The 17,236-nt window shown below is 37.1% G+C and overlaps 3 protein-coding genes across 10 annotated transcripts; 1 reads left to right on the plus strand and 2 right to left on the minus strand.

Moving 5' to 3' along the window:
* Positions 1-2,437: 2,437 nt before the first annotated feature.
* LOC140010915 (heavy metal-associated isoprenylated plant protein 28-like) lies at positions 2,438-4,299 on the minus strand. Its single transcript, XM_072058560.1, has 3 exons — positions 4,221-4,299; positions 3,210-3,285; positions 2,438-3,118 (listed from the first exon to the last, which is right to left on the minus strand). The coding sequence occupies exons 1-3, from the start codon at positions 4,239-4,241 to the stop codon at positions 2,706-2,708; spliced, it is 510 nt and encodes a 169-aa protein (XP_071914661.1). The 5' UTR covers positions 4,242-4,299; the 3' UTR covers positions 2,438-2,705.
* A 3,735-nt stretch (positions 4,300-8,034) lies between these two features.
* On the minus strand, positions 8,035-12,598 carry LOC113690022 (meiotic recombination protein SPO11-1-like). The gene is made up of 15 exons (XM_027207847.2): positions 12,502-12,598; positions 12,313-12,412; positions 11,834-11,907; positions 11,503-11,604; positions 11,051-11,124; positions 10,424-10,440; positions 9,847-9,916; positions 9,725-9,761; positions 9,449-9,499; positions 9,295-9,353; positions 9,133-9,164; positions 8,925-9,030; positions 8,635-8,755; positions 8,424-8,487; positions 8,035-8,343 (listed from the first exon to the last, which is right to left on the minus strand). The coding sequence occupies exons 1-15, from the start codon at positions 12,563-12,565 to the stop codon at positions 8,217-8,219; spliced, it is 1,098 nt and encodes a 365-aa protein (XP_027063648.2). The 5' UTR covers positions 12,566-12,598; the 3' UTR covers positions 8,035-8,216.
* A 1,146-nt stretch (positions 12,599-13,744) lies between these two features.
* Positions 13,745-16,990, plus strand: LOC113690392 (two-pore potassium channel 1). 8 transcript variants are annotated; one of them, XM_072059495.1, is made up of 5 exons: positions 13,745-13,914; positions 14,252-14,854; positions 15,071-15,247; positions 15,443-16,366; positions 16,515-16,990. In XM_072059495.1, the coding sequence occupies exons 3-5, from the start codon at positions 15,216-15,218 to the stop codon at positions 16,663-16,665; spliced, it is 1,107 nt and encodes a 368-aa protein (XP_071915596.1). In that variant the 5' UTR covers positions 13,745-13,914; positions 14,252-14,854; positions 15,071-15,215; the 3' UTR covers positions 16,666-16,990. The 8 variants fall into 8 exon arrangements, with proteins under 8 accessions (XP_071915596.1, XP_027064068.1, XP_071915599.1 ...); XM_027208267.2 differs by having other exon boundaries at positions 14,252-14,458; XM_072059498.1 differs by having other exon boundaries at positions 13,746-13,914; positions 14,252-14,458; positions 15,071-15,181.
* Positions 16,991-17,236: the final 246 nt, after the last annotated feature.

Raw genomic sequence — 17,236 nt, forward strand, 5'->3', positions numbered from 1 at the left:
TGGCGTCCCCGTATTCGACTAGATAACTAACGTTCCCAGAGCGTCCATCGATTCGGATTACCACGACAAATTGGCATTTGGCAGTGATCAGCAAAGCTAAGGAGAGAATAGAAATTTGTGGAATTCTGGCACAGTACATTTTACGCTAGCTAGCTGGTACCATGCATACAGCCAAAATCATTTCCAACGAAAAATATCAAAATCAAGCTTGTTCGATGAAAAAGAAATAAAGTTAAAATAAAATACCGCGTACGGAGGAGGGTTAGTGAAGATTGAAATGGAGTGAATTGAACCAGATATTCGAATTAATTTCCCTCAACTGGAGGGAGCTGACAAGTTCGTGGTCAAGAGATTTATGTGAATGAGAATCCTCAAGCTCTTCAGCCTCCTCCTCTATTGGCTTCACAAAATGAAGTGTACTCAAGCATTTATTACACAATCCTTCTCAACCAATTGCTAGCTACTGCTCCTTGACTACTGATCAGATCGACCACTCATATTCTTTTTGAGCTATAGAAATGCTGCAAGTCTTGGTCTGGGGTTGAAACTTGAAACTGAAAGAGGCACCAGAAATCCATCAACAGCAACCCCCAAAAGCAAGTTGTTTCAGCCTTTTAATTAAGTCCAGTAACTCTCTTGTTGATGCATCATTTTCCATCCTTAGGTTGCCGCGAGAGACAGACGTTGAAGCACAGCCAGTCATCGCACTTGAGTAACTAAAACTAAACGACTGACGAGCCTGTTGCCCAAGTACCGTATGCATTTAGTATAGGATCTTGTTGTGGTGGCTATTGATGCGAAAGAAGCGTCACCCAAACAAAGATCGAAAAATGTCGAAATGACAAAACCTAAACCTCTAAATAAACAAAGGCATTAAAATGTGGATTAATTTTTCCTACACTGACAGTGTATATATATTATCAGCGTTGGATAAGTGATAACTGTGCAAAATTTAAATTTGAAATTCAACTTTTTCACACATGTCATGAATCAAACGGTGATAGCGTATACACTGTCAGTGTATATAAGATTTAATCTTAAAATATACGAATAGAAACTTTCCTCCCCTAAACATAAGTTATGAAATTGTAGCACCATTATTCGCATTTTTTTTAGCATCATTATTCACATAAATAGCAAAATAACTAATACAAACATAAGCAATTTTGAGTTTTGATACCCAATTTTTGTCTCTTGAGCAACTCTAATACTCAAGCTTTGGACGAAAATAAATCTGATACCGAATGTTACAATTTTTAAGTACATTTGATACAAACTTGACAAATTTTTTAAAATTCCTATCGAAAAAATCACGTGCTCGAATATGAAATTGTAAAACAAAAAAAAAATTCACGCACATACCTAACTAAAGGATCTTTAGATTGTTGCTTCAAACTTTCATGTGAAACTACATTTCATAAATTTTTCTTGCGATTTCATGGTTGAATCTATAAATGTTCTATTTAATAAGGTCTCAAAATTCTTTTTTTTTTTTTAAAAAAAAAGAAACTAGAGAAGAGAAGAGAGGAGAGGAGAAAGGAGTTTTGAGCTTGTATAATTAGTTCATTTGGTTTCTTCCTTAAACTGCCTTCTAGATTAGCAAGTTATTTCACAACCCTCTTAGAAATTGAAATGGAGTGTTTTGAAACCAGATAGTCAAATTCCCGTGAATGAGAGGGAGCTGACAAGTTCGTGGCGGCTATGAGATTTATGTGCATGAGAATTAATAGCCTCTATCTATTGGATCCACAGAATGCAGTGTCAGGCATTTATTTATTAGAATGAAGTGTCATCAAACAATTAGTTTTAACTGCTAATTAAGACCACTCAAAGGAGTTGTGGAAATGCAGCAGAGCCGACCAGACCTTGGTTTACGGCTGAAGTTGACAGACGCACCGGAAATTGGTCAACAGCAACACCAAAGCAAGTTGTTTTCGCCCTTCAAATTGTAATAAAAGTAAATCCATAGAGGGAGGGACATTCCCATGATGCTCTGTACCTTTATCTTTGGAAGCCCAAGCGGAATGCCCGCACCCACGATTCCCAGTAGTAGCGAAGAAGCATCATTTTCCATTTCTAAGTTGCCTTGTGAGGCAGACGTTGAAGCATAACCAGTCATCACCGTGTGTATGCAGCTAGATAACCCTTTATTTTCCGGTCCTATCAAAGGAGAAGAGGGATGGAAGGAACGGAGGAGAATAGAGATTCGAATCTAAGATATCTAAATTTTGAAGGCATATACTCGATCTCAACAAATTGACTCACAAGTCCGTCACCCAACCATAGGAAGCATTTCGAGTGTACGAGCTTCTTCTTGTAGTAGGCATTGCATTGCTGCAATAGAGGCGCGGCGGCACTAAAAACCAATAAACAAATAAAGGTGGCGAAATTGGTAAACACAACTATTAAAGGATAGTAGATAAAAACTTTCCTCCCCCAAATATTAATTATAGATTAAAAGTTTTTGTACCTATATCACTCACATAAACTAGCTAATAATAGCCAAAAAAAAAAACTAATAAAAACAGAGCCCATCCGAAATTTTGCCAAAAGCTCGTGAACGGGCAAACGAAACAACATGAAACTTCAAATTCTAGGCAGGCAATGGTGATAGAGAAGGGGAGGAATGTAGACACTAGTTTCGTTTCTTTCTGCAGAAGAAACCAGGAGGCTGGATCAAGCGAAGCCATGCAGCCCTTCACATTTCACATGATGGAGCAGCAGTTGATTCGCTCATCGTCATAGGGATCATATTCTCGCCGAGGATATGAAGGAACATGCCTTGGCTGCGGCAGCGCTCCGCCGCCTGTGGTGTGGCTGTACGAATTAGGATAGTACTGATCGTGCCCATAACAACTAGTATGATCAGGCAACGACCTCCCGTACCCATGCCCATAGCCGCCGCCACAGGGGTTGTTCTCCAGAAGTGCATCATAATTATAGCCGTGGCGACGCCTACATGAAGCATTTTCGTTTATCTGTGGATGCTTGATGTCCATATGAACCAGCTCTGCATGTCTCCCGGATGTTCCTATTGCCCTCAGAAGCATGTTTGGGTCAACTTCGCCGTAAATCTTTGCTAGCCCTTCCTCGCCATCTATGGCGACAGAATACACCCCTGCAACATGATATATTTTTGTTTTTTTTTTTAAAGAATATTTGCATATTGGATTGTGACGCTATATATATATATAGTAACTGGGAATTACCAACTATAGAGCTGAGGATTTCCATTGTCTTCATCTTGCATGCTTCACAACGAAGGTTCACTTTCAAAACACAAGCCTAAATATACAAATGGAGGATCAGAATATGAATGATTTTTGGGATGAATTAATGGTACAGATCCAGATGAGCAACATTATGAAAGATCAGAATGGTCATTTATCTTTGTCATCCTCTACTACTCCATGTGAATATGATGTTGGACTAGGGGTCTACCTTAATTACCACAAAACTAAAGTTCTGCGGATGCCAAAAAACAAATAGAATCACCAGGCAGGGCATTAACGACAGACCTGTGAAAGCTTTCGATATGAAAGGAAACTATGTAAAGAGTATCACAGCGTCAAAAACAAATAGAATCACCATGCATGCATCAAATAGAATTGTTATATCGATTCTGGACATCGAACTCACGTACAACTCTATGAATGTATTGAACGAACCTTCATGAGAAACAGGTTATTGGACAAGAATAAGAGATTGAGTAGGAAAACTTTAAAAAAAAAGAACATAATCGAACTTGTACGCTGTTACTAAAATAGAGCGCAACGCATGCACTTAGACATGCGGTTACGTTGCAGGCAGTTCACATACATAACTCCTTTTAGCCAAATGTAAAATTTGTATACAAACCCATCTGTGGATTCATGGACTGGCTTCATCATCTTAACACCACACTACATACACTTCCCGTCGTTTAATTATTTTCCGCAGAATACTTTGTGGAAGATTTCCCACCAACCAAAGGCAATCAATCATAAACACACAAATTCAATATCCGGTGAGCCATTAATTATTGAAATTTATATTAACTTCAAGATCTGGACAAATATATATTTCTTTAACAAGGGGGGAGGATGTATAAAAAAAAAAAAAATTATCGTTTCAAATCGTAGTAGATTATTATAACATATCAGAAGCTTAATACTGTATATTACTAACGATGATATAGGAGTAAAGAGGAATCTGAAACAAAAGGGAAACCATGGGATTACCGCATCAGCATGAAGTGCCATCGAAATCAAGAGGGTTTTGAAACTTCTTCTCCCTCGCTGCCCAAATACGTACTCTAACAATAACACTATATATCAAGAGGTGAATGCTAAACTGATTATTTTGTAAGAAAAAAAAAGATGGAGAGAATGGTATTTATAGATTTAAAGTTAGCCTTAATTTCTTGTGATCGCCATTAAATATAGTATAAGAAACCTACCATTATACCTAAATAAAAACTTTCCATGTGAACGTTCTATGCTCGATCGCTTCATTTGAAAGTCGAAACCCCATACCATAGTAGTTCTTCTGGCTTATTATGTATATATAGGAGGAGATCAATCAATTGATTCTACTTTCCATATCTTAGATACTCTACTTCTCTTTAATTTTCTGTTCCAAATGGGAACATTTTGCTTCCACGACAGAAGATCTCGTCAATCATCCAAAATTCTAGGCACCCCAAATCACCAATGACAAGGTCGGTGGTATATTTAATTTGCATATCTTCCCCCTCCCTTTTTCTTTTCAATCAACAGAGGAAAAAACTGTCGATGCCTCCAAAATCGGTTTAAGCATTAAATGTGAGCGACCGGATTGCAAAAATTAGGCTGAGCTTTAGTTACTAGCAAAAGATCTGGGATCAATAATTTCTTTTAATGCATTACATGTAAAACGGAATGGCATGAATTAAGTCGCACCATTGCCATTGGTATGTAAAGTGCAAGACGATCTGGACGTAAACACCACCCCGAAAAGTTCTGTTCTGTTAAAAAAAAAAAAAAAATCCGGAAGGATTAATAATATAATTTGCATCCACGGTGAATCGTTAATAAAATTAAAAAAAAAAAACACAGGTAGACTTAACCATACTGTAAAACATCAGAAGAAATGACAAAATACTAATCGTGCATGAATATAGCCATTCCGTTTTACATGTAATGCATTAAAAGAAATTTTTGGTATTTAACCACTAATACTATACATCCCATTGATCACAAAATGAATATTTTGGTGCAATTTTTTTTCAAAAATTCATAGTATCAAAATTCTTTGTGACCAATGATGAATTCTTTTTTTTTTTTTTTTTTGGTTGGCTGAAAAACAGAAGTATTAATAAGTCAAAGTAAATGGAAGAAAATGGTGGGTATTGATAGCCGTCAAAGCCAGAGTACGTATAACTCTACATGGAGATCGAGTCACACTCACACCCTCGATGAATGATTTACTGCGCTTTGCATGTAAGAATCGAGTCGTTGCAGAAACTGCAACCATTAATGTGAATCGATCAAATTTACAGGATGAGGCTACTTTTTGTAACAATCGCAACAATGATTCTTCTACCAATTGTGGCTCAATATATCGCCCGTCATTCATACGAGTATCTAAAAGTATAAGCTCAACCCTTTTGTCTGTCTGCATAATTTCTTTCACTTTTGTTGCAGTGTTGTTGGCGTTCCCTTGTTATTTAGACAAGCAATTTGTTAGTTCAACTTGAGAGTTGGCACACTGAAATTAGTCCCCAAGCTTGGAAGAAATGAGATCATCAAAACACTCCACATGCAGTTATAAGCAAACCACCAATGGTTTTTAATTAAGAACTAAAACACTCGCCTTTGCATGATGTCTTTATTGCTAGTAGCATAATAAGACCTCATGAAAAGGCCGAACCAAACAAGTTTCAAACTCATACTAATTGTTCGAACTCCAATAACAGAAACCCAAACAAACACGAAATTTAACTACGTAGAGAAATAGCAAGCAGCATATTATTTGTAGAAGATATAGAAAAGAAGCCAGCCGTTGACATTGCAATCAACCGTTGAGGAGATCACCACATGCCAAAGCACTTGAAGGACCCCTTGCGGTGTCGCCGAGGCAGCTCCGGCATGTACGTAGGTGGTGGAATCAGCCCTATAGGAGGGCGGTGGAGCCGGTACACCCTCCTATGCGGGTATGCAGCTGTAGGATGTATTCTTCCGTAAGTGTAGCCGCAGGGATACCCGTAAGTGTAGCCGGGGCCAGAAGAATTACGCGAACCATCGCCGTTGATTTCTGGATGCTTGACATTGGCATGAACCAGATGCCCATGCCTGTTGTTGAATGATGTTATGGCACTCATGAGTTCTGTAGGCTCAACTTCACCATAAAAGCAAGCTATCCCTTCAATGGGATCTATCCTGACCGAATAGACTCCTAAAACACAAATTAATCAAGAAAAAAAAATTAATTGCAATGAGGAGAAAGCGAAATCAAAGAGCACTGATGGAGTACGCGGCTTAATTATTAGGAGTAGATATATACCGACTACAGAGCTGAAGACTTCACAAGCCTTCATCTTGCATGCCTCACAGCGGATGTTAATTCTCATCAGACAATTCTACAACAATCAAAGACAAAATATTCAAGACTTTGGTTTTTACAAATAACGTAGGGATAAGTCTTTATCCTCGCATGTAAAGGTAAACCAGAACTGGAAGATTAAGAATAATATATTTTAAAACGCTAAACATCAAATGAAAGAGTGGAGTCAATGTAAACTAAAATCTACACGCAAGGAATTATTAATCTGTAGAATCAAAGATTGTCGATCGATCTTTTTATCAAACAAAAAAAAATGAATTTTTTTTTTTTATAATTAACTATGCAAGTCATCACACATCCTGCACCAACGACTATTAACGATAAACCCAAAATTTAGAGTGAATGAATATGAAATTAATATATCTGCTTATAACGAAGACATTATTATTGTTATCTAGACAAAGGCCACCGTTTTAATTAGGGGGACATAATTTTGCGTTACAAATCCAATAGAGAGAGCATAATAATCAACACATATGCATCAAAAAAACTGAAACAGGCTTGAACGAAAAGCAAAAAAAATAAATCTTGGTTTATTACCGCTTCTGCGTGCAACGCCATCAGAACTTGCCCTCGATCGCGTTCTCCAACTGCCTCAAAAACAGGGTGAATGCTAGTATCTAACTTCGTGAAAAAGAAGTATGAATGCAATGGTATTTATAGATACGGTTTAGCCTTCTTGGAATGAAATTTAGGAAAATTTCCATTATAATATATTAAAGATACGCTCAATATATTATATTCGCTACCTTAATTAAAGACTTTCCATGTATATCCGATTCATTGCACTTAATTAAAAACCCTAGTAATTGCTGCCAGCAATGTTGGAGAAAATTTCCATTCCATGTTTTGGCCTTTTCACCCGTTTTTGGACATTCTTTTTTCTTGCATGAACCGAGTTTATTCCTTACAAGTTGAAGATCTCGCAATCGTCATAAATTCTGATCGTATATAGTAGCATGAGAGGTTACAATGAGGGGCAAAATAAGACGCGTCTTTCTTTGTTTTTTTTTGGTTGTTTGGCGAAGGAATTTAAATGATGATGATGATGAACATATTTAACTGTAACTTTAATTCTGGACTTGCACATAATTAGCAAAACTTTAAGGTTGTGTTTGGATTGCATTTTTCATGATTTTTCATGAAAAGATTACTATAGCGATTTGATATATGCGAGGGAAAAAAATAATAGGAAAATGTGATTACGGAAAATAACATAATTTTCTTACGAAAAATAACAATCCAAACAAGGCCTTAATCTGGAGAGGATTATATCGGATTCATTAGAAACTGTCTCTTATCTTATGAGGGGACTTGGGAAAACATTTACCAACTTGTGATCGTGCTATATTGACTACATTGAAGATTTGCTGGAAACAATGAAAATTTAATACATATATATATATATATATAGATTGGGTGTCCAGAGCTTGAGCAAAATAGTTCCACACAACAGGCCCGATCAGTGTATTTATAAACTTCTTAGCATTCATGCATAGAGGTACTGATCCTAAGAATATTAACCTGACCAGCGGCCAATGTACAATCTATCAGGGAAAAAAAAATAAAAGGGGCCGGTGTACAATCTATAAATCAAAAAGGAGGTCCTCTCATGTTCCAAATAACGAACTATTTTAGATGTAGACTCCTCCTCGGATCTTGGATGGAAGATACTCCTCAGACAAGAATGAAAGTGACTGCACCGATAATGCTTCTATCTCACATTTGAGTCCTCGAGCAAGGAGCAAGTCCAGTTCAAACCTTTTTTGAAAAAAAATGACCAAATTGTCAGCGTTGAGAGAGAGAAATAGAACCAATGAGACAAAGACACAGAATTCAACCTCCACTGAGGTGCTTCGCGTCGCAAGTAACACCTTAGTAACATTGCTTCAACTCTAGTCTTATCTGACAAGGAATTCAGGACTTTTATGAGATGTATTATGAAGTATGCCAAATTCAAGTTGTCGAATCCGCCAAACACACTAAAAGACAAAAGCAAGAAAAGAATAGAAAGGGAACGAGTAAGAGGCTATCCTTGAGCATGCATCTTACCTTCTCTAGTTAAAGGTAGCAGACAATGTTGAGGAAGGCAATACTTCTCAACTTCGGATGGAAAAACACCAAGCCACCTTATCTCTGGAACGCATAGAAATTTTGCATCATAGGCCATTTGCTTCAAAATCGGGAGAAAGATATCAGTCAATGAACCAGGTAATCAGGCTTCTATTTTATAGCAGAATTGCAGGTTCCCATCTCCATTACACGTACATAAGAATTTGATTATGCTAGCACGCGGTCAATATGTATTGAGAGTGAAAAATACTTCAGTTATGAGATCTCACCATAGAACCAAATCTGTAAGTTGTCAAGATATCAATGCCATAAGGATCACAATCTACCAAACAATAGGCGGGCAGATGCAGCTTTTCAATAAGGAGGCGCAAAAATCTGGTTGAAAGGCAAAGCAATAGCTACTGTTAAGATGGCCAACCAGAATCTTGTAGGTCATATGTTGCATATCTCAACAGCAATCGGAACAACAGCCTTTACCTTCTCGTTGGCACATCAGGATAGCCTCTTCCCTAACAACCAGACGTCAAATTATATAATTGTGCAATGAAATTCAACCAGAAGAAAACTAACTGTGATGAAAATGTAACTCTTTCTTTGTGCAACAAGGATCATTCACTAGTTCTGGAATACTAAACTCACTGTGACGACAATGCAACGGTTTCTTGTGCAAAAAGAATCATTCGCTAATCTCTGGAATACTGAAGGGTATATGAAGAACAAAAATGGTTAAAAATAAGAATCTAAATTATCATAATGATAACGAGCACCAGTTTGCTAAGAAAAAATCATATACCTGATTCTTTCTCGACAACTAATATATACCGAGCAACACCAATTATATCTACTTGCAACTATTAAGGATCACAAGATTCCATTTTGCTTATATTGACCTTTGCTAGCAAACTAAATCTAATAGCAGACTACTATAGCATGCTAGGATAAACTTTGATTCAGCCAATTTGCATGTTAAGTATGTCCTTGTTGGAGGAAGAGACCGAATGCTCTAAGCTATTGAACAGAATTGTAGTATCAAAGAAAGGCTATATCCATGTCTTTGTCAACCGGATACTTTCGACATCTTCCACATGAACAGGCACAGGATAAGCCTGCACAACAACAAACAAAATAGCCATAACTTTCATCCCAGCTTCATCCGAAAATTTCAACGTGAACATTTATTCTCATCTTTACCGTGTTAGGATTGTTGATGCAATCAAATTTCCTCCCAGCTTCTGAAAATTTGAGCCAACCCATAACCATTCTACATCAGAAGAATATGTGATGTAAATTAGGGCCACAACTGTCATAATATCAATTGAAGTCGGTATAAAAAATCAGAAGAAAATTTCAGCATATAAAAGTGATTGGTAGTTTTGCAATACAGTAAAATCACATCTTGCTGACAAAATATGGTAATGCCACGTTGAGGATAACTACAGAAAATGTCTTTTTTGGTTAGAGACAAAAAACAAAAAAAAAAAAAACTTCAGCTCAGATGCACCGGATATCAGTATCATAACAGGGTACTCTTATTAGGCAAAAGTAATAATCATAAGGGCTGCAGTTTTCATGAAACTAACAAGCATGAAGTTGAGAGAGATAGCCAACAGAAGCCATGTCAGATTTCAAGTACTAGTAAGACAATCCACTTGCGGAAGAGACATGTGTCACATTGACCACATCATTTCTACATGTCATGCTTGAAACATAGTTCCAGTGATTTTGATATGGAAATTTACTTTTGCCATATTCAGAAGAAGTTACCAACCCATTTCCAACAGATACCTGCACAAGAGAATCACAGATGCATTACTTTCGTGGTCATAAGTTTCTGAATAGTCGGGCAATCTTTTGAAGGAGTTTGAATTATTCAAAATGATAGCAGTAAAGTCACATGCATTATCAAGGCAGCATTTTGACATGGCCATGTGCTATAGCATACGTAAGTAGCACTTGGAACTCTTGAGCAAAGCATCAAAGCAAAACCCATAACATCTAAGCAAGCAAATAGTCACAGACAGAGCTAAGTATGTTAGACTAAAATCTTTTGTCAGCCGAAACTTTAAGCGAAAAATAGTTAATTCAGAAGAGAAGACGTTTATAAATTACTGCCAGAACAAAGTTTAATGAATGTAAACATATCTCTAATTTAAATCCTAAAAGCAGGCACTCTGGGTTAAACAAACACAGCAAAGGAGAAAATAACAGAGGTGAGTATTGAGGTAACCTAAGTTTTGCCCGCGTCATACGCGTTCATAGGAAAGCAAGCCAAAATATGTTTCAGATATTATTAGAAACATTTGGCAAGTTAAATACTACAGTTACACGTTTATGAATCACAGGTATATCCAGCATTGATCAACTAAAAATTGAAAACCACATTAACAGTATTTACCACATTTAAGTTGTGACGACTGCACTGCAGAAGAATGCAAATGTCATTAATTGCTCGGTCAACAACAGACTGCTCTGTTTGCAAAAATAAAATGATAGTTAGATGCCTGTCTTAGAAGTACAGGGAAGAAAGTTCCTTACAACTGTTAAAATTAAGTAACAGATTTATGCAAAGATCTAGTAAAGTATGATATGTGGTTAAATACGTTCCTCTAACAGGTATAGGGACTCCATTTCATCAGCCTATTATAAGTATGACAATACCTAGGGATGAATGTAGATCATTGAGCTAACTTGCTAAATGTAGAGAAGATTTTATAAAATCATTCATAGTCCTTCACTGAAACTACCCCAAAGACAGAACCAATATTCATTACTCATTCCTCAATTTTTAAATCCTGGAATTTGAAATGGACCATTATTGATTTCAAAACAAGGAAATTTTTTTTGTACCTTTGAAAACTGTAGGATGCATGTAGTAAATATCCCTTTTCGAACCATGCCTGTTTTGTTGCAGAAGTGTCTGAACTACAAGCAGCACTCGAAGCAAGACATCTGAATAGGGAACTCACAATATAGAAATTAATATGAACTTTGGTTTGCACTAACAGGAATCAAGATTCAGAATTGGCTGAACAGTCTTCTGGATAGTCATCTAAGGTTTGACCTGGTTCTTGAAAAAAAAATTTAGAGGATAGCAAAGTAAAAGCAAGGAACTGTCTTTCTGGTTTCCAAAAAGAAAAACATTATAGTCTGGGATACAGCAACAAAGTACATCACTCACCCAGTCTACGAGTATGACATTCTCTCTGCAACGTCAATAGCTCCTTCCCCACAGATATACCACAATTGCAGTAGCTGCACAAACACAATCAGACGCTTGAATCTCATGCGTCTGAAATTCTTTTTCCCCTTCTCTTTTTCAGCTAGAAAAAAAATTAAATCTCAAGGGCACTAATCCACTAGTCATTACTATATTTCGTTTCAATTCCACACATCATCTGTCAATTACTAATTAGAAACATCACTACTATACTCATTCCAGAAAAGGGGGAAGTAACTTAATTTCCTACAAAGAATAGCTCGTATGCCCGTTGTTCGGAAACAAAAGACATGTTGCAGAAATTCTAAGAATGACGCTGAAACATAATTTCGAAATTGAACTGACAACTGAGATTAATCGAGAAATTTGGGATGGATATTCCAAAATTAGAAAAAAATACTTGATCGAAGCATTCAAGGAGAAAAATCATGAGTTCAAACCAGTTTCCAGAAGTTTCGGTGCAGTAGTTTCGGAATCGATCAATTTGAACGACCGGCGATTGTCCATTGGAAAGATTCGTGAGGATCGATAACGTCAGCTCTGCAAAACGAAATCAAAAATTAAAAAGTGAAATTATAGTAGAGAAGTTTCTGTTCCTCAGTTGGGGCAGATAATGGTGGTGCTATTACTTCTAATTCTTCTGAGCAAGTCGGAGGGTATGGAACTGCTCAAGCACGAACGCTTTCCCTCCATTTTTTGTCTGTTGGAAGTTGGAACGAGCCTTTTTAAAGTTTAAACGCCGTGACCATAGGCGGGCTGTGGACCAATTGGGCCATTCAAATGTCGAACATGATTCGGCTTTTGCTGGGCCCATGTGGCCGGCACCGAAACCGTCATCATCTTATCATCCTGCAGGGAACGATTGCCACCAGTGTTGTTGGACCCAGTTCTCAAACTTTTCTTTCTTTTTTCATCCAAACATAATTTTGAGTTACCTAAATTGTAATATATGCATTTATTAATAGAAATAAAAAATGCCATTCATTTAATGTAAATATCAAAATGACTCATTTTTCTGAATAATCTCTAAATCAATATGTGTTTCATTCCTATGATTTTATCAATTTAGCATCCAATTTGCATTAGTTTAGTTTTTCAAGTAATTTTGGAGAATGGATATATTTTGCCATGAATTTACATTTTTATATATAATTATTAGATGTATATTTAATTGCAAGTCTAATATATTTGAAACATTTTCTATGATTGGCCGAATATAACCAAGAATTTAATTTTAATATTTTTGAAAACTTATAAAAATATAAAATAATTGTGACATCATACTAACGTCAGTGGATTTTTTATAATGGTTCAACCGATCCGATCAATTAATCCCCGACCCAATAATTTAGTCAAGTCGTTGTTCGATCTGAGTTTAATAAGTTGATTGCCACGGATGATGATTCATAATTTGATTTTTAAAAAAAAAAACTTTTTGCGCTCTTCTATGACTTTCCATGAGCTATAAGATACCTAACTTTGTGTTCTATAGCTATTCAAAAATTGACTTTTGGAAATTCATAAGTATTTGAAAGCACCCTAAGCTAAATGAAGAATCGGAGATGATTTAAAATAGATTTTTAAAATAATACTACAATACTTTCTGTGATGCGATATATGTGTAAAAGAAAAAGAGAAGAAAGATAATTAAAAAAATTGACACGAAAAACAAAAACAGGACTATTAGAAAGAGTTGATGCAGGTCAAGAGTCTAGAATGGTCCCTGACTGACAGTGTCTAATACTGTAAGAGATGATGATGGTAAGCATGTTGCAATGGCAAAGCTTTAAAAAATAGACCATTTTTTTTTTTCTTTTGGAAGGAAAACAATAGACTTATGTGGATACTCATCAATTATATTGAAAACGATAAGCCAAGCTCAACTTGTCCCAAAGTCTAAATATGCTTCGACAATGATATCATATCGGATTCCGTTCTGATCTTCTCCCCATTCAGAACCAAATCTGAAAGTAAATTATACAACTGAAGGTCAGCGAGTCTGCAGAGATTAGGAAGATAAATCATCCCCACAACTCCACAGTGTAATATTCTTTGAAACTTTTGTATACTTTCAACTCCTACATAATATAACCTAGCCCCTCCCCACCCCCTCCTCCCCTTCCCACTACCCCACCAAAAGGAAAAAAAGAAAAAAAAAGAAAAAAAAGAGTTTTGAAGAGCACCAAAATTATTACTGTTGTTGTTGTTGTTATTTTTTCGCCAAATGTAGGATATTTTCATAAAGTCCAGCCGAATGCTTTCATAACTATATATACAGGTTGATGGTAACTTCGTTTCCCTTTTTAATTTGATCCTATAATTTGTGTAAAGTACAATTAATTAACACTTGGTATTGGGCATGTGTCAATTATACATTAGCGCGGTAGCTTTACTCTACTGGAAACACTACTGATCCAGAAACTTTTTCTCCCGGGAACTGGGTCATCCTGAAAACGATGCCAAGCCCTTCGGATCCACGATGTTCTAGCAAATTCTGAGCAGGATTCCGAGCCTTCTACTTTGCAGTGCGGCAGAAAACCAGAATTTCTGGACGGAACCCTTATTGCCAAACTGTGCTTCCACTGTGTGAGTTTTTCTAGCCCAGATCATTTGCGGTTTTATGCTACTTGACCCCATCGTTCTCTAACTTGTAAATTGCTTTCTCCCTGCCTTGCTTACATATCTGAATTCATCTGATTATAATGCCACTTTTATATGTACTCCCCTCGTGTTCATTTTTCAAACCTAGTGGTTCGTTACTCTTTAATGTGGACTGTAGTGTATATGTTTTGTTTTCTTGATGATTAATCAGGCCGTGAAGTGGAAATCGATTTCTTGTAGTTGTGGTTTTGCAGTATTATCTTTTAGCCTAATTGATTTGAAAACCAATCACTTTCTTCAGAATAGTTTCTTTTTCTTTTTGTCCTGCTCCGGTAACTGTTGAATAGCTGATCTTTCTTGCAAAGCGAGGAATTTTACAAGGTAAGAAGTCCAAGAACTTACTGTAATTTTAGCTAGTTGTGTCAAAGTTAACATCTTTAATCAAACAGAACGAAACTGCGTTTGGGGGATCAATCAACTTGGGAGTTTAAAGGGATGGAAGCCTACAAATCGTGAGCTGCAAAACTAAATGGGGTTTGATGCGCTATTTTCTCACGGTGTTTTTTCTATTTCCTTTTTTTGTTAATTTTTTTGAAGGGAAGGGTAGGAAATAAGGAGCTGGAATGGGGTTTTGGATGGCTGAACCAGCAGTCGAAGATCAGGAAGAGTGATCCTTGACCATCTGGCCATATTCAATCCTATATGGAGGTTTTCCCTAACACATTTTCAGGTCAAATTTTTAATGACATATATTACATCTGGAAAAGTGCTGAGGTATGGTTTATCTAAAAGATGAGCTACCGTTATTGGCATTAATACGCAAACAAAATATATTTCTTTGAAAGTAGTACTAGTGAACTTCGAGGATGCTAGCAAAACCACTTCTTATATATTACATCACAGTCTGTAGAGTGTGATATATTGCGCTTCTTAGGTCCTTAATATGTTAAAGCTGTTAATATCGTGCAGGGTATTGCTCTACATTTGCTGGATGGCCGAGAGTGGTGTAAAACAACCATTGTTAACTGAATCACTTGATGTTGCGCCAAAAACTAACCAAAAAATTAATCACAGAAGAAGATTCCGCCGATGCAAAAGTGCACCACTAGCAGAATTTACCCCTGGAGAATTGAATGGAAAGGATGGCTCACTTCCTCGGTCTGAATCGATCTTCAATAAACTCCATCCAAGTATAAGGAAGGTTGCCATTTTCTTATTCTTGTACCTGGCTGTAGGCGCCTTCTGCTTTTACATTGTTAGGCACCAGATTGCAGGAGAAAGGACTGATGGAGTTCTTGATTCGGTTTACTTTTGCATCGTGACAATGACCACTGTGGGATATGGAGACCTTGTGCCTAACAGTGTAGCTACGAAACTGCTAGCCTGTGTTTTTGTATTCTCAGGGATGGCATTAGTTGGTCTGATGCTGAGCAGAGGAGCAGATTACTTAGTAGAGAAGCAGGAGGTATTGTTGGTCAAAGCATTGAATTTACGCCCAAAAGTTGGACCAACAGAAACGACGGAGGAGATTGAAACACAAAAGGTCAGCTACAAGTGTGCAACAGTATTTATCTTTTTGCTGGTGCTAATAGTAGTTGGGACAGCCTTCCTGACCATAGTTGAGAAACTAGACATTGTTGATGCCTTTTACTGCGTCTGCTCCACCATCACAACCCTTGGTTACGGGGATAAAAGTTTCTCGACCAAGGCTGGGCGTATTTTTGCAATTTTTTGGATTTTGATGAGTACACTTTGTTTGGCTCAATTTTTCCTTTATATTGCTGAGCTGAACACTGAGAAGAGACGGAAGGAACTGGTTAGATGGGTCCTTACTAAGCCGATGACCAACGTGGATCTTGAAGCTGCTGATCTTGATGATAATGGTATAGTTGGGTGAGTATATCTGCTGCCTAGAATTGATTCTGCAAACTCTTATTGCTGGTTCTTTTGTCGCTGGGCTCCTCATTTACTAAGTTGTTGCCAGATATTAAGGGGCTTTGTTTTCCAATTACTAATTACCTTTTTCTTGCTTGTATGATAGTGCTGCTGAGTTTGTCATATACAAGCTCAAAGAGATGGGAAAGATCAGCCAAGAAGATATCTCAGTTGTGCTGGAAGAATTTGAATATCTTGACGTTGATCAGTCTGGAACTTTGTCAACCTCTGACATATCCCTCGCCCAATCATCTTAAACTGCGATGTGATTACCTTATCTTTGAAAAAAAAAAAAAAAATAGTGATGATATCCTGTCTGCTAGTTGCTTGTCGTCATATAGAAATTCTTCTTTGTTGTCTACCATGCTTCACGCAGAAGCATGCTCCTTTCAACCTGTCATGAATGTAAATGAACTTGATGTTCTTGTCTCAGAACTGTGGGATGATGGCACAAGTTCTTTCTTCATGATGAGTATTTAGAAAGAGTTAGCGAATTCAGTCACCGGACGCGTTAACATCTCCTGTAGGGGCTTCCAAGATTGTCAGTTTGTTCTATGTTCAATTGCAGTCCCATTAAAGATAGACCTCTCCAATAGAGCTATTCGATTATGCACGTAACTAAATGGATATGCCCACCACCCATAAGCCCACAGGATCGGAGGCGTAGCAGCCCTCTGAAGCTCCATTCCCCGCTGGTTACGGGCCAGTTTGGATAGCGTCCGTTTGGAACAAGGTAAAAGTCTTATTTATCCCCGCCCCTATTTATATCTACTTAAAAAAATTTTCAACTTTTCTTTTTTCTTTTTTTTTTTCTTCAAGTGTAATGGA

Source organism: Coffea arabica, chromosome 7e (assembly GCF_036785885.1).
Source record: "Coffea arabica cultivar ET-39 chromosome 7e, Coffea Arabica ET-39 HiFi, whole genome shotgun sequence".
Classification (NCBI taxonomy): Eukaryota; Viridiplantae; Streptophyta; class Magnoliopsida; order Gentianales; family Rubiaceae; genus Coffea; species Coffea arabica.

What these genes read in the sequence shown, in the direction of transcription:
- LOC140010915 (XM_072058560.1), bottom strand. Translation starts at nt 4,241, where the DNA reads ATGGCACTTCATGCTGATGCG. An exon ending in TGGCACTTCATGCTGATGCG is followed by an intron (nt 3,286 to 4,220) that starts GTAATCCCATGG and finishes TTGTATATTTAG; the next exon opens with GCTTGTGTTTTGAAAGTGAA. An exon ending in AATCCTCAGCTCTATAGTTG is followed by an intron (nt 3,119 to 3,209) that starts GTAATTCCCAGT and finishes ATCATGTTGCAG; the next exon opens with GGGTGTATTCTGTCGCCATA.
- LOC113690022 (XM_027207847.2), bottom strand. Translation starts at nt 12,565, where the DNA reads ATGGAGGGAAAGCGTTCGTGCTTGAGCAGTTCCATACCCTCCGACTTG. An exon ending in CTTGCTCAGAAGAATTAGAA is followed by an intron (nt 12,413 to 12,501) that starts GTAATAGCACCA and finishes TTCGTTTTGCAG; the next exon opens with AGCTGACGTTATCGATCCTC. An exon ending in ACCGAAACTTCTGGAAACTG is followed by an intron (nt 11,908 to 12,312) that starts GTTTGAACTCAT and finishes GTGTTTGTGCAG; the next exon opens with CTACTGCAATTGTGGTATAT.
- LOC113690392 (XM_072059495.1), top strand. Translation starts at nt 15,216, where the DNA reads ATGACATATATTACATCTGGAAAAGTGCTGAG. An exon ending in ACATCTGGAAAAGTGCTGAG is followed by an intron (nt 15,248 to 15,442) that starts GTATGGTTTATC and finishes AATATCGTGCAG; the next exon opens with GGTATTGCTCTACATTTGCT. An exon ending in GATGATAATGGTATAGTTGG is followed by an intron (nt 16,367 to 16,514) that starts GTGAGTATATCT and finishes CTTGTATGATAG; the next exon opens with TGCTGCTGAGTTTGTCATAT.